We start from the raw sequence: 17,445 nt of genomic DNA, 5'->3' as shown, positions 1-17,445 counted from the left end.
TTTCCTTCCCAAGATCAAGCAAAAACAAGTTCAAATACCCTCACCTCTAGCTGAGTTGGTAAAGAAAATTCAAAAAAGATTGGGTTGATGGCGAGTGATAGATACTCATATCTATCAAGGACTACATAAACCTACCAATTATCCACATCTATGGGTAATATCATATATAACAAGAATATGAAATGGGAGATTGATAATGAGCTACACAATACCTTACATTCTAAAGATGATAAAGACATGATCATAAACCCACTTCATCGATAGAAGAAAATGGACAATCAAGAGTCAATAATCATCCCTTAAAATGGAGATCACCTAATTCTTCAAGATAGCCACAAGGGTGAGGGAGATCCTTGCACTAAGTTTGTGAAGCCAACATTTGTCAATCAAACTTCATAGACCCTTTGAATGAGAAAGCTCTTCAATTTGTTGTGTGAAATTTATTTCTTTGATTAAGCATGAGGCATGCATTATTGTTATATCTCCTTATGAATAAAATCTCTATGATAAAAGAAAGTTAAATTTTGATAAGTTTTTCCACAACTTTGAAAATGGAAATGTCTACATCGTAGTAAAGTAATGGCAAATTAAATCTGAAAATATTATTTGGCTGGTGTGAAATTTCCCCCCAAAAAAAGTTAAATTATGCTGATTTTAATTACACCAATAAAATGTAGAGAGAAAATTCTATAATCTCGAAATCTGCATCAAAAAATGTTATCATGAAACAAAACATTGAACTTTCACAAATTTCTTATTGGCTCTTGCACTGCCTAGCAGTATAATAAAAAATGCTCCCATCCAACTCAAGCTTATATGGCCTCAAATGTGAATATCACACTGTGAGGAGGACATCTGTTCGTTGTAAACAACTTGCATAACAGGGATTATTACTTGGAAAAACAAACACCAACTTTCACCGAGCTGGCTTCATAGTCATTGTATTGTCATTAGGCATTTTGACCTAAACAACCTGAAGGAATGACAGTTCCAATAGTGTGACCCTCAGCATCTTGGGAATTACACGAGGATGGTACCCTTGACTCTAGTACCAAATCTACGTTATTCAATGTTATTCCACTACAAGATCCACTTTGGCTGCATAAAAAGGTGATACCGTCTTTAGTTGCTGATGTGCCTCTGATATTCTTGTATGTTACATCACTTATTTTCACACAAGATCCCTGCATCAAAATAAATAAGTGGATATGGTTTCAGATTTTAGTTATTTCAAAAGCCAAAAGAAGCTTTAATTTTTGTTTGAATATACCTGATTTCCGCAAGAACCAGAAGCCGCCGAGCCACAGTAGTGTTGATTAATTATTATTGGGTTTTGCACATTTACCATATCAACGTTCTCATATGTTATATTCCTTGCTGTGCCAGAACCTCCCTGTTATATTATAAAAAAATTTTCAGATAAGTATTTAGAATGAGGAACTCCCATAGAAATAACAACTACCACCATGCTTCTTAAACTCCTGCTTTATAGCAATTCGATGAATATATTTGACCGACCCTTAGCATAGAGAAATATTTGAAAATTTTGTTTTAAAAAGCAACGTTTTAACACCTGCCATGTCTTGATTCTTAATCCATTCATTGTTGATTTCAATTTGCAGTTCGACACATGAACCGAGTGGACATCTGCTTTCGAGCTTCCTCTTCCAAGACTTCCAATACTGCAAAAACATAAATCATGAAATGATACAAATAATATTCAAAAAAATTCTTATACCAAAACATATCTAGACATATATAAAACTATAAAGGATTTGAATTCATGTATATTACCTTATCCCGTGGCCGGGACCACATGTAATATCACTAATTCTGATATCTGATGACCTGTCACCTATCCCTATACAATCATCACCTGCGTTGATCACATTCCATCCATTCAGATATTCATCTATACACATAACAAATATATCTGTTCATTTCCATTCACTACTATTTAAAGTATTATATTTAATAAGAATGAAAGAAAAAATCTCTTGTAGTATTGATGAAACTGTTTCGTTTCCATAGGGTCTGGTAACATTTGATTTAGATTATTTAAAAGTAACTTACTTGATATAACTAATTAAGGATATGACTCATATTTATATCTAAGTTAATTTCTATTATCTATATCTTTGGATAGTATTAGAGAATAGAATATATATATCATAATATGATTAGAAAAGTTGTGAATTGTAAAAAGAATTTTTTTTAATAATTTGTTAGAATTTAATTTTTTAATACTTGTAATATCCCAACATTATTCTCTAAAATAGTTTAATCATATTAATCTTCATATCATTGATCTCCATTGTGTACATTTTTTGGATAGTAGATGTCAACTTTTTGAATGCTAGTTAGAAAGAGGATTTATAAGTTATAAAATGTGATTCATAAAGTTTACTAGGGGAAACTTATATGATCTCAAAATTTTGCTAACAATTCACCCTTGCAAATTCAAAACGACTTCTTGCAACTGAAATCTTTGTCTAATAATAGTTGACCTATTCCGTTACCTGTTCCAATAGTGCAACCTTGTATAACTATATTTGTTGATATGAAAGTATCAATTCCATCAGTGTTTGGGCTGGTTTCTGGTGCCTGAATTGTAATACCAATGATATGTACGTTGTCACAACCTGTCAATGTCACATGAAATTGAGGACTGTTGATCACCCTCAGTCCAGTGAATGAACTCATCCTTACATCATTGAACTCAATTGCCTGTAGAAAATGTCAAGTTGTATGATATGCATCAATATTCTAATATTAAAAAGATGGTACAGATGTTCACCAAATGTAAATCTTTACTAACCGTTGGTCTGATGTTCTGTTTTCCCCACCAATTATTTCCTCTTACGTCAATTGTGCCCTCCCCTTTCAAAGTAAAGTGTTGAAGATGTTGAAACTGCAACCACACATAATTGTTCTTCCAACTGCTGGGATTCTCGGGTGCAACAATCTCTCCATCGATCTAGAAACACAAGTAAATGAAAATTTGAATCAGTTATTATCATTTTTTCCAATCAGCATACAACTGTACATAATGAGGAAGAATTATGATCAACTTTAAATACTACTAAAATATTAAATTTGAATAAAAAAAAATTTTAGAATAAGGTAAAAGTAGGTTTTATACCACCTAAATTTATATGTATTAACTTACAAAATATAAATTATGATTAAATTATAAAATAAAACTAAGCTGAAAAAAGAATAAAACTTTATAAACTCCACCATCTTAAAGACCAGAGACCGGCACAAAATGTAAAGAAAGAGTAGAAAAAGGCCGACAAAAAATCAGAAACACAAAGAAACTAACATAAAACTAGGACTAAGCCAATTTCCTAAGAAGTTTGATGGCTTGCATCTCTGCTAACTCCAGATCATCCTCATTGTTCTTTGGTACACCATTTGTTCTTGTTCAATTTGCCCCTCCTTTTTCTACCACTTAAATAAAATAAGTTAACTAAATACAATTGTTATACAACAAATACAATTGTTATCACAATTTCAATGAAATTAACTTTTAGTATCATTACATCAAATGTTCATTAATATTTGACCTTACCTGAAAAATGAAGCCAGGTTGACAAGGTCCCTGGAAGCTCAGATTGTTAACCAGAAATGTCTTGCCACGTGGCACATTTAAAGTTGCACCGGACACTTTACAAGCATCATTCCATGCACGAGCAAACGCCTGTGAAAAGCATTACAAGATAAATAATATATATGAGCTTTTTAAATTCCTTGTTAGTACGATGCAAGCTTTCTCTTGGTGAAGACAGAAACAATGAAAGTAGGATCTAACATTAGTAACAAGCAAATAAACTAAAACTACCAGCAATGCTGTTTTCCTTTGATTCAATCAAAAACATTACTACTAACAAGAGATTTAAAGATAAAGAAGACCTCTGTATCATCATGTGCTCCATTACCCACTGCACCATAATTTTGTACATTAAAAGATCTTGTATTACTAGCAAGGCTACCATATATGTCATCACTTTCTGCGATTAACTCTGATTTAACTGCAATGAAGAAGAGATATAATAAGGCCAAGAACAGCAAATTCTTTACATGAAGATTTAGACATAGTCGGGCCATCGATATCGTTAGAAATATTACAGCCTAACTATTAATTACTCAAATGCGAGTTAGATTCCAAAGGCATGAATCGACGTTTAAAAAGGCAAGTTTATACTATATTTGGAATTATTCTGATTACCACTAAGATCCAACTAACAAGGATATGTATAATAACTATTCGCTGTGATCGACTCCTTCGTAAGCGTGATTTAATCCGCTTCACAAACTGTTGCTCTTTATGAGATATACACCCATTTTGAGGATATGAATGTCTGTATATTCTTCCTCTCAGATTGTTAGGATTCAAACAGTTCACGAGTCAAAAATTAAAAAAGAGACTACCATAGAAAATCCCATCGCAAAACAAACATCGGACGTGGAAGGATACGAGATCTTTAGGATTTTCATTACCAGCAACCACACATTAAAGTATTGTTTTACTTAAAATATATGTCTATAAATGTCAAGAGACCTAATTCCCTAAGTTTCTATCAATGTTTTAGAGCTTAGGCTACATACGGTTAGTAGTTTGACATTATATTACCAATTTAAAGATTTTTACCGTTAAACTAAAATAATAGGTGCTTAGTAAAAGTTTGTATAAAGCTTTGTAGAGAGAATAATCAATAATTGGAAGATGAATTTATTTTTAATGAGTAAAAATTAATAGAAAGTTGAATCTACTTAGATGAATAACTTTTTTTTAGTCAAATTCTCGTTCATTGCAATGGTATACAATATAAGGATTAAGAGTTGGATCTAGATCACTTTATTAGACAATATTGACAATAATAAGATCAAGTTATTTTTGAGATGTTTTAAAAATAAAAAACCTTTAAAAAAGCATCTCTAAGATATGAAATAAAGGGAAGAGATATACATCTCAAGAAGACATGAAGGAGCAATTTTTTTGGGACTCTATAATAATCTCTACATCTTTGAAGGATTCTATGAGTGTAAAAAGCATGCTAGAGATGGCATAAAACATATCATGCATAGAAATATTGAAAAAGATGACTATGGGAATATGTGCAAAGAGATCTCATTGGAGAAGTCATAAGAGCCATATGATGGTTAAGTCAAACTACATGTTTTAGTTGTTTGAAGACTGGTCACATCAGTAAATATTGTCTCACTAGGTCAAAGGCACGAAGTTGTGAATTTGATAAAGGTAAAGGCAAGATAGATGCTGAACACATTAGAGATGAGATGAACAAGACATGGAAAAAGAAAGATATTTGCAACACATCAAACGGAGAAGAGGTCACTTCACCCAATGGGTCAAGTGATCACACCTCATCAGACTAGAGAAATAAGAGGTATGTGGGACTGATATTTAAAGGTTATATCATGCATTAGTTTCAAAAGGAGGTAGCACTAAAAAGTCTACATTAGCATGAATAAAGATGCAAGATGTTACTAGAAATTCAAGACAAATCTTTAAGTTTTTCATGTTGTAACCGAATATGAAAAGTTTCCTATATATGCCAAGTGGAATGTTAGTTGAAGCCAAGCTACCAGACTAGTTAGTTGATGCCAAGCTCACAGTAGCTATCAAGTGATGGAAATATCAATGGACATCGAGTGAACCCAAAATTGGTTATTGTCGAGCTTACTGCTATGTAAGCACTTAGCATTAAATGCAAGATTTTCAAAGGGTATATGATCAATTTGAGCTCATTTTTCATCATTTCAAAATTGAGAAAGATTGAGAAGAGCTAGAGGTGACCTAAAAATTTGTTACAAGCAATTGTAGAAGTTTTGTATAGTGATTCATCACCATTTCGAATGATCTCACAAGGTATTTATCAAGAGTTGAGGTACATAGTTTAAATTCTCATAAACCCTAGCTTGTCATAATGGAATCAAGTTTGAAAAACGTTGAAGGAAAGGAAGTTTTAAATGTTCATCTATTTAGCAATGAAGTTAAGTAGCCTATATTTAAAGCCATTCCTGACATCATTTATAAACAAGACCCTTCTGGCACATTGTCAATAATCCTGCCAAATGTGATAATGGTGCAAGATGTGAGGAAATGCTAAAATTGCAAGATATGAAGCACTAGTGACATGGAAATAAGAGGTGCATATAACAGGTTGTGTGAAAATGGTATTTTGAAGGAAGAATACCAAATTGTTGAGACAATGGGTTTAACACAAGCCCTAGATTTTCCAAATGTATTTAAAATTGAGTGGATATGAATTGTACTGAGCCAAATTCATGATGGTTCTTTGTGGCTAGAAGGAGGACCAATCAAAATAACTAAGAGAATAATTCATTGGGTTGCTGGCTACCCAACCCTAGATCAGCCCAAGACACTCAGAAGTGATTCCAAAGAAATGATTAAGAAGAATATTAGAGTAATCTAGAATAAGAGAGGTATGACTATAGATACAATCATAGATCCCCTTATCAATTTTGTTATAAGGGTAATCTCACATAAATTCTATCAATTTAGTATGAATAGTGCACCCTGCATAGTTGTGGATGTTTGTTATATGATTGTTAAGAAAGATCATACATATGATCTAGTAGAACTTCAATTACAACAACTAATGGAGAACCTTAGAGCAATAAGGAAAACCAAGAGTGCGCAATGCAAGTTTGGTTCTATACTAGTTTGTATATTCTTTTATGTACAGAACATGTTTCCCTCATTTGGAATAGTAGGATGGAAAACTAATAGATAATTGCAACACAAACTGGGGGATACATTGAGCAACTAGGAGAAAACTTTGAATCTATAATGACTAGGTACTTTGAAGACTTCAAAAAGTTAATGAAGAAGAGACTCAGAATACCAGTTTCCTTAGTTGAGAAACAATAAAATAATGTATTTTTTCTTGTTGATGCGATTACACATTTGTGCAAGCTACCACACCAAGGGTAAGGTGGTTAAGACCCTTAGGTTATGAGTTTAATGTAGATGAAGCCTCAGTAGCCATAACAACTCTACTTGCAAAAGAAGTAGATAAGGCTGCAATTTTTTTTGGAAATTATGAAATGGTGAAATCAAAGATTGCCATGGAATTGAAGACTACCTCTACAATCAAGAAGAAGGATAAGCTATTAAAGAGGTTAAAAGAAAAATTTGGAGAGGGTGTTGAGGAGGAAGAGGAAGAAGAAGAAGAGGATGAAGAGGATGAGCAAACACAAGATCAAGAACCTCTAGCATTAACTCAAGGCATGGGAGAAGACAAAAAAGAGGAGGATACTAAAGGTGTCGAGAGAGAAGAAGCCAAGGAAGCACTTACTCCTACCAATTCAAACAAGAGGAAAGAAAAGGCACAACCAGTGGAAAGGGCAAAGAAAATTATAAAACCAAGTCAACCAAAGCCCATTGCACCTACTACAAGGGCCACCACACATGAAACTACTCAAAAGGCCAAGGAAAAGTCAAAGAAAATAGAGCAAGGGGGAAAGGAGCAGAAAAAAAAGAGAAGGAAGTGGGTAAAAGTACACAGTTGTGTCACCTTTTAGGCTAACTTATCAAAATGACTGAATTTGAGTATTTCTATCTAAAAACCAATTTTGTCCAAAAATATGATCTAGATAAATTCATTTGAGCTAAGTATATATGGTCTGATAGTTTTTCACTTCAAAATATCTATTAAATGCATGTTTTATACAAGTTTTTATCCAATTACTAAAGAAATGCAATTATTTCAGAAAAGTGGCATTTCAATAACTCTTACTATTTTTTATGATATTTTTAAAATGACATATAAACACCATTTTATAGAGCTTAGAGTCAAGAATATTCTTGTATAGAGTTTATAGTGTTTTAATTAGATATAGTATATTGTAATTAAAAAATTCTACTAGCACATATTTTAACACTCGAAAAGATTGTAAATTTTGAGAAGGAAAAACGTACTAAATCATATTAAAAAAATTTAAAATTATATGACATTCTAGAGGAGAGAGTTCTCTTTTAGAATGTATAATTTTTCTCTTGGTTATAATAGATTTGTTTTGAAAAATGTGGTGGGAGATGAAAACTATCAATTTCAGGTGAGTTGAAATTTGAATCATTATAAAAGAGAAAATATAGGTCTAAAGTTAATTTTTATTTTTGATTATTGTAGCTATATATGTTATCTATAACATAGTTTGAGATTAAAGAGAAATAAGTTTATTTCCATCTAGTTTTGTGGTGGGAACTAGACCCCTAATTTTTAGCATTTTTTAGGAGCTAAAAAATTATCTATGAAAATTAGAAAAATATCTCAATTCTTATTCCAAATAATTATTAAAAATTATAATCCTAAAATTCATCCATTTCTACACATTTCATTAGTTTACTTCATTTTCAAATTCAAAAATAATAATACCAATTTTATGTCATTGAAGATGAACAATTATACTTTTGTTAGACTTTTCCTTTACAAAAGGGTGACACAAGTTTGTTAGACTTTTCAACTAGATTCTGATGAAGAGAAGAAAAAAGCCGATGATAAAAAATATTTCAAGGTGGTATGTCACAATCCTCTCTCAGATCTTGATAACTTATGTGAAAATGTCAAGAGCAATGCAAATTCATGAGGTTTTAGTCATGTTAATTTTGATAAATTGGATGAAGAAGAGAAAAGTCAAGTGGAAAAGGCATTATATGCCATGATATCAAAGTTCAAGAGCATACCACTAGAATTTTCTGACATGGTACCAAAAATTTTATATGACATTGTTGAGTGAAAATGGCACTATTGTTTGAATTTGGAAAGACAAATTAGGGAAACAACACTAGCCCAAGTAAGGCTAGAGTTGACAAAGGGACAAATTGCTAAGGCAGTCAAGAAATATGCAGTAAGGTTCACACCTAAATATAGGGCCTTTAGCATTCTTTGAAATAATATGGAAGATGTTGTTAAGAAATCAACAAAAATATGGAAACTCATTTATGGGTTAACCATTGTTAAGAAAGGAGAATTTGACCCTTCAAGGGGTAAAGATGATGACAAAGATGATGAAAAAGATAACACAGTTGGAGGAGAGACAAAAAAGAAATATGAGGAAAAGGCAACAGTTGAGCAGCAACAAGAAGAACAAAGTGTGCATGACACACAACTGCCGAGTATCAGTCATCCCCATGACACAACTAAAACTACTGAAACTAGAACTGTCAAGGATGTCTTAGATCCATTAGCTTAGAACATAAATCCTCTTATTGTAGAATATTTAAAGAAGATCTTAGATCAATCTGCCTTGCAAGCCAAACTATGTGGAAATCTAGCTTTGGTTAGTGTAGAAGAACTACAAAAGGTAGTAATTGATGTCACAAGGGAAAAGGTGAATCCACAAGAACCACCTTCCATCATCCCTTTAGTTACTAATGTACAACCTTTGATCCAAATGATAGTATATACATCTACCAAGGTTGATACAATTGAGAAGAAAGTAGAAGAAAAAGATATCACTATAGGACAATAGAAGGAAATAGGATAGATAGATCCATTTGTACCTACAACACAAGAACAAGGTGTAAGCCTAAAGAGATAGCTTTATCAGCAAGTGGTACTCCTACACAGACTCTTCAGAAGTTGAGCACAGATGCAACTCCATTGCAGATATCAGTACCAAGCCCAAGCTCTTCAAAGGTTGAAAAGGTAATACACTATGGAGACATAAGTCTTGATGAAGAACTTGTTATTCCAAAGTATGATTATGATACTATGACATTGAAACAAATGGGCATTTTACATTAGGCCTTAGAAAGGAAAAAGCATCAAGAAGTTCTTAGGAGAGAACATAGGCAGAAGCAAGCACTTCAAGACATCAAGGACATCTTTCTAGATGCATTTAGTTTGCCAACTCCTGAAGAGACTAGGCCACTAATAGAACAACTGACAGAAATAGTGGAGTAGGTCAGTAATGAAGACCTTGATAGAAATACAAAACTATTAGAATAGTCTGAAAAGAAGTTGTAAAGCAAGGTAAATGAGAAAATATCTAGTGAGATAGCACTACAACAAGTTGCATTGGCAACCAAGGTTGAGGATGTGAAGAAGGTGTACTTGAGAATATATTTTCACTGTACAAAAAACTATGCAATCCTACACTCTTCACCTAAGAGACTAGAAGTCACATTCTGAGCCTAGAATGTCAAATATTTGCATTAGGTGCAAGACTACCTACAAATCTAGCTCAAAGTGAGAATCATTTTAGGAAGTTGCTTTAGACACAAAGTCAGTTGGTTGTCTTAACAGTATATCAGGATAACATTAGAGCCAAACTGACAAACATACAAGCTTCCCTCACCCCAAATATGGAGATAATGCACAAGGAGCTAGGCAATGCTGAAACTCTATTGAAGAAAGACCCCAATCTTTCTACTTTAGATGTTCTAGTACACCTTGTTGCTAAGCTTGCAATCCAAGTCAAGTCATTGGATGTTGCATATGATAACTAAGATGTAGCTCTAAGGTTAATAATGGATGTCCACAAATCTTTTTGGTCAAGCACAACATAGGTGTATAGCCCATTTGACATAAGTGTCAAAAGAGGGAGAAATATAATAAAGGGGAGTATGAACAAAAGGGAGGGAAATAAGAAAGGGGGAGCATAGCAGCAAGGAGAATATAATAGAGTAGAGATATATCATTGGAGAGATATACATTTTTAAGAAAGAGAATATCAGATGAAAAAATATCAGTAAAATAGTGCATTGAAGTCCAAATGCATTAGCAAAGACACATTTTACTCAGAGAGGAGGACTGAATTTTGGATACAATACAGACATATTAACTCAAGGGGAGTTATCAAATTTCACGATATACAAGTTAGTGCAAAATTTTGAAATTTTTTATATAAGCCGAGTCATGGATATGTTACGCTTGAGAGATTAAGGATAATATTGTATATTCAAGTGTTTTTGACACTCATGTCAAAAGGGGAGATTGTTGATCTCAGATTGGTTTTGACAAGTGTGTTTCAACACACTTAAGCCATTTACTTAGTTCATGCCAAACTAGTAATACATGCTGAGTACATGTAATTATTAGACAATGCCAAGTTGCAATGAGTGTCAAGTCACTCATGTGCTGAGTCACTCAAGTGGTGAGCAAATAGACCATGCTGAGTGATTTAGGAGCCGAGAAAATAGTGGATGCCAAATAATGCAAGTTTCGAGTCATAGTATACAGAACAATGCATGTCAAGCATCAGAGACTTCATGTGCTGAGTGACACAGTTTTGACATATTTGTTTATAATGGCACAAACAACTTTGTAAACTATTTTTGAGCTGACTTAAGATTATGTTTTGATATTTGGAAGATAAGGACAAATCTCTATTTGAATTCTCTATGCAATTACATGCAACCAATCAGAAAATGGGAAGGATTATGTGGAAAAATAAATGAATCTCAGCCATTGATTCATACCTAACCCTAAGCCACCTAAGTCTTCTTAAGGAGGATGAAAACCCTAAACCATCTATCAAATGGATGAAGGAGAGTAAAAGGAGTGAACAAGATATTTTGCATGTAGAGCATTCAAGGTAACTTAGAAGTTATGAAGAAAGAGTGAATTATAGAGTTAGTTAGAGAAGGATAGAGGATGGAGAAAAGGACACAACATTGAGACATCTGATCATAAAGGATCAAGAAGACATTGTTTAGAGGTGATCTATTATCGGACAAGCAAGTGTGAACTACAGAATCTATGCTAAGACATTTTAACAAGTGATTTCAGTCAAATCTCTTAGTAGAGTAGTCCTAACAAGTTGTATGAAATCATTTAATAGGGTGCTTACTTATTTGTAAGTTGAAGTCCTCTAACAAGGAACACTTCTAACAGGGTTTTGAAATCCTCTAACAAAGTGAGACCTAATAATCTTCGTAAGCCTTTAACAGGGTAGACCTTTCACAGGGTAGGTCATGTTTCATGGTCAAAAAATTGTAACCTTTATTAGATACACTTTATTACTATGATCCCCACCCTAGTTTTACCTTCTCAATTGGAGGGTTTATGGGTAATCATATCTAGTGTTATGTGTGTGAATGCTTACATGGTTATATAAATTAGATGCATAAGTTTTACATGTTATTTCATTTTACTTATTAATGCATGAGATGAATGAATGATAAAAGTTTTATGAGTCCAAGGTTAAACTACTGATTCACCCCCCCTTCAGAAGTTTACCTTTCCTCTTATAATTCCAACAATATATATATATATATATATATATATATATACACAATCTTCACTTCTACAATATGCAACTAACCTCTTACCCAAGAAGAATGTTGCCACTAGTATATTTCCTATCATTCATATTTCCTGCCCAATTTGTAGTAGTATAAGTATTTAGAGTAAAATTGTCATTTGACCCTACCATAATCCATTGTATATTATATGTTCCACCATGATGAAAATTAGCAAAAATTTAGGAAAATATTTTGTTAAATCATCATTTTGTGATGTCATTATTGAAAACTGAGTTATCTATAGGAATCAAATTAGTTCTAGTGGTAAAAATATTGATTAAAAAGTTTATATAATTAAGTAATAGATGAACTTGGTAAAGATGGATAGATGGAATATTTTGGATAAGTAATGAATTTTTTGGTGAGCCAAGAGAAATAACTTACAAAAATATGTTCACAAGATATTTATGAAGATGATTGTGAAGTAAAACTAATAGAATATTTATAGTAAGTAAAGATTACTATATATCTCACTAGCAAAGATAACTTGGATGGATTCATTGAATTGGTATTTCAAGATTGGTAAAGTGAGTGGGCATCTCTAAAGAGGCCAACATGAAACTCAAAAATTCAACATGTTGAATTTATTTTCATAAAATTTGAATTAATTTTGTGGTTGAACTAGGGAAACACATTTAAGGTTTTTCCATTGCCTCAAAATATAGTACAAAAGCAATGCTACATTGATGTGCAATGGGAGATAAAGTGTTATGATACAATGCTTATGAAGCACAATTGTAATAAACTATATTTAGGAGAGAGTTGAATAAGAAGATAAATGATGTGTCATGCAATAGGTACTATATTTGGATCAAGATACAGATTTTGATCTTCAAGTACTAAGCGTCAGGAAAAACATAGTTGATGCCAAGTAACATAGTATGTGCCAAGCACCAGTATTTCAATAGTGCTGAGCTACTACATTATTTCAAATGATGAAGATTTGCCAAATCTAAGCTGGCATAGTGGTTACATTGAATTTTGTGAACGAGTTGGGAGATAAGGATGATGAGCTAGTGGCACATAATCCTATGTAAACCATTTTTTGGGTGAATTCTAAAGGATTATTCAAGAAGTTTCTAGAGGAAACAGAATATGGGTTAGATGCAATGAATCCTACCTAATCCATGCTAATTAAAATTAAATAGTGGAAGAATCGAGTGGGAAAAGGAACTCCAAGACTTCTATTTAAGGAGTCATAGACAAAGAAGCAAAGAGTTGTTGATACTATTGCTGCTGAAGAGCCAAATCTATGAAGTAGTTAGAAGGGTGTCAAGGAGGAGACATCTAGGAGAAGGAAGAGCACAAAGGCTCTACTTCTATTAGTGGTCATGAAGAGATGATTTCACTGGTACATTGAGCATGGAGATTCAAGGGTACTAAGATTGAAAGGAGGGCAACCAATCAAGAGTTGCAGAGATTGAAAGCCAGGCAAGAGTATGAGTTGAGAAGTAATCTAAGATCTGTAAGATAAGTTGTATGTTGTAGTCAGGTCAAGATTTTCTAATACTCTCTAGCAATTCTATTAGATCAAAAAATCCTATGGACTTAGGTTGGCCTAACAACCATTTGTAAATCCTTTAACAGGGTGGCATTCCTAGTGAATGTTCTAAAGTCCTCTAACCAGGCCCACTTCTAACAGGGTGGTTAAATCCTCTAACAAGGTCACATTTGATAATGTGTTGTAAGCCTTTAATAGGGTAGGCTTTTCATAGGGCATCACTTCAGAAGAGTGAGAATTGAGTAGCATGTTACTGGTGGTTTTTCCCAAATTGGGTTTCCACATAAATCACTATGTTATGTGTTCATTTCTTATGTGTTATGCTTGCATGTTGATTTATAGTAACTTGCTAATTAGTAAAGTTAAAGCTTGGATGAATGAATGGTTGAATGAGCTCACTATACTTAGTGAAAAGTTTGAATAGGACATTTGGACCTTGAATAACTGATTCACCACCACCTCCCCCTCCCCCCTCTTAGTTATTCTAAAACATTTTTGACAATATATATATATATATATATATATGTATATATACATATATATATATATATACATATATATATACATATACATATATATATATATACATATATATACATATATATATATATATATACATATATATATATATGTATATATATATATATGTATATATATATATATAGCATAAGATAGTAATTTACTGGTAAAGATTAAATTATGTATTATTGTGAAGTTTATATCTATTTATTGAGCTTGTTTACTATAAGATTAAGTTTTTAATTTAAGTTGAAATTAGTATTAAGGACCCAAGGTTAACTAATTTCGCCCCTCTCAGTTATCTAACAAGTATTTATAAATGTTGATGGAAGTTATTGATATAGCATAAGATAGTAGTTTACTGGTAAAGATTAAATTATGTATTATTGTGAAGTTTATATCTATTTATTGAGCTTGTTTACTATAAGATTAATTTTTTAATTTAAGTTGAAATTAGTATTAAGGACCCAAGGTTAACTAATTTTGCCCCTCTCAGTTATCTAACAAGTATTTATAAATGTTGATGGAAGTTATTGAAGAGTAGCCTTAGGGACTTCTCCTTAGGGCCTTTGACTAGCAATGGCACATGGACTTGACTCTTGGTCCACATGACCTTATTGGGTCCAAAGGAAAACACATCAAACAACTTGTTTGCTGATACTTATGTTTCTAGAAATATAATAATGATATTCACATATATATTTGTTTGATTATAGATTTTAGTCTATAACATTGTCTATCTAAGGTTAATGATATGAGATTTCTTAATACAAAATACATATTGTTCCTTTTCTATTTCTCAATTATAACATGTCTTAATACTTTAATCCAAGTTTCAAATCAAACTAAATGTGATCTATTATTAGAATGATCAATTAAACATTGATTGAAAATGTAGATAGATTTCTACATTATTATGGTATATCACAAAAAGTGATAAAAAAAGTTAATATAGAAACTAATATGTTCTAATCTATAAGTAGCATTAAAAGATAAATATGTTTACTTTGTAAAAAAATATACTTCTTGTGATCTTAGTTGGTGAAACAATTTACTTTGTACTTCGTTGAAAGATATAATATTAAAATTTACTAGAAAGAATTATATTTAAATGGAGTTACATGATTTTACTATGTATAATGTTCTACATAGTGAATATAACAATATTAGAATTTCTCCCTATATTGCTATCTATTTGTTCTATTTAGTTTTCTTCTATTCTTGTTTGTTGGTTGTTGGATGCTCCTATTGGTATTTTGGTTTTTCCAGTAGTTCTTTTGGTCTTTTTTTCCCCTATGGGGATCTAGTCTTTATTGCTTATTTGTAACCAAGATGATGTATGGGGTCTTAGGTACCGTTACAACCTATGTCCTTAGCAATGTGATTAGTAATTAAAGTTTTCTCATTATAGAAGTCATTAAGTATATATTGATTGCCAATATTATAGGCCAACTATTTTGAATTCATGTCAAAAATAGAGCACTCTATGATGCCTCCTATCTGCGGTCTCTTCAAACTTCAAATGAGTAAAGTAATCTCTTCTAAAGAGGAAGAGAAATGAAGAGGAAAAAAGAATAGAGTAGCAATAAAATTAATCTCTTAAATTTTTTTAATATAACCTTATGTTAGAAATGCTTTACAATTATTGAGAGGAGGGGTGAATTAGTTATTCAAGGTCCAGATGTCCTAATAAAACTTTTTCACTAATAATAGTGAGCCCATCCAAACTAACCATGCATCCAAGCTGCTTAGTTATTTTAGCAAGTTACTAAAAAATCACATGCAAGAATGAAACATGAAAGATCAATACATAACCAGTGATTTAGGTGGAAAACAAATTTGGGAAAAACCACTAGTAACATGCTACTCCTTTCTCACTCTTCTGAAGTGATGCCCTATGAAAGGTCTGTCCTGTTAAAGGCTACAAAACAAACTGTTAAATGTGACCCTGTTAAAGGATTTCAACCACCTTGTTAGAAGTGGGCCTAGTTAGAGGTCTTTAGAACATTCACTTGGAATGCCACCTTGTTAAAGGATTTACAAATGGCTATTAAACCAATCTAAGTCCATAAGATTTTACCCTAACTAATATAATTGCTAGAGAGTAACAATAAGAGCTTTTGACCTGATATAACTCACAACTTAACTTGCGAATTTCAGATCTCAATTCAGCTCACAAATTTTCTTGGCTTTCAGTCTCTACAACTTTGATAGCTTGTCCTCCTTTCAAGCTTCATCTCCTTGAGTCTCCATGCTCATTGTGCCAATGCAATCACCTTTGTGGTCACCTATCCAAGTAGAGTCTCTATACCCTATTCCTCCCTCTCGATGTCTTCTCCTTAACACCACATATTATCTCCAACCAACCACTTAACCACTTGGAAAATCTTGCTTCTTTACCTATAATTCCTTAAATAGAAGTCTAGAATAATTTTCACGCTCCTAGTCTTCATGCTCTTCTTTTTAGTTTGAATGGATTAGGAAAGATTCAATGAATCTACCCCTTATCTTGTTCCTTCTAGAAACATCATGAAGAATTCTCCTAAATTTTCCCAAAAATAGTTTACCTAAAATTTTGTGCCACCAGCTCATCATCCTTATCTTCCATCTGGTTCACAAACCTCAAGGTAACAAACTTGTCGACTGAGATCTAGAGAATCTTTGGCTTTTCAAATAATATAGCAGCTCAACACTATTGAATTTCTGATGATTAGCACATACTATATTACTCAGAACCTACTATGTTTTACTTATGCTTGGCACCTTTTATAGATTCAGTTGACATCAACTAAGTTTTTTGATGCTCAACACCTATTACTTACTCATCACCCAAACTTGCTTGGCTTCTTCTTTTTCACTCGGCACACACTAGATTTTTCATTTTCTCGGCACTTACTAAAAATTTTCTTGGCATGAACTAGATTTCTTAGCACTCACTGATGAATTTAGTCAAGCTTTGTAGACAACTTTGTTAGAACTTATCCTTCTAGAGTTTCTAAGTGTGACCAACCTCTGTATCTTCAAGTGTATTGTTAATACATCAAATTTTACCAATGTCTTAACTGATCCTTGTACTTCATTACAAAACAATAACTCAACCTTTCCTTTGGGTGCTTTTGTTACATCT

The 17,445-nt window shown here is 32.5% G+C and overlaps 1 protein-coding gene across 1 annotated transcript; it reads right to left on the bottom strand.

Annotated features, from left to right (window-relative positions):
* Positions 1-950: 950 nt before the first annotated feature.
* LOC149571880 (polygalacturonase-like) lies at positions 951-4,110 on the bottom strand. The gene is made up of 8 exons (XM_089810107.1): positions 3,916-4,110; positions 3,575-3,703; positions 2,819-2,977; positions 2,520-2,727; positions 1,795-1,876; positions 1,574-1,682; positions 1,271-1,393; positions 951-1,184 (listed from the first exon to the last, which is right to left on the bottom strand). Exons 1-8 carry the CDS (start codon positions 4,108-4,110, stop codon positions 951-953), a joined length of 1,239 nt encoding a protein of 412 aa, XP_089666233.1.
* Between the last annotated feature and the right edge of the window lie 13,335 nt (positions 4,111-17,445).

The sequence above is a fragment of the Cupressus sempervirens genome, chromosome 2 (assembly GCF_028749045.1).
Source record: "Cupressus sempervirens isolate cs-2001-9-10 chromosome 2, ASM2874904v1, whole genome shotgun sequence".
In the NCBI taxonomy this organism is placed as follows: domain Eukaryota; kingdom Viridiplantae; phylum Streptophyta; class Pinopsida; order Cupressales; family Cupressaceae; genus Cupressus; species Cupressus sempervirens.
Note: the sequence above shows the minus strand (reverse complement) of the source record. Positions and strands in the feature narration are given on the sequence as shown.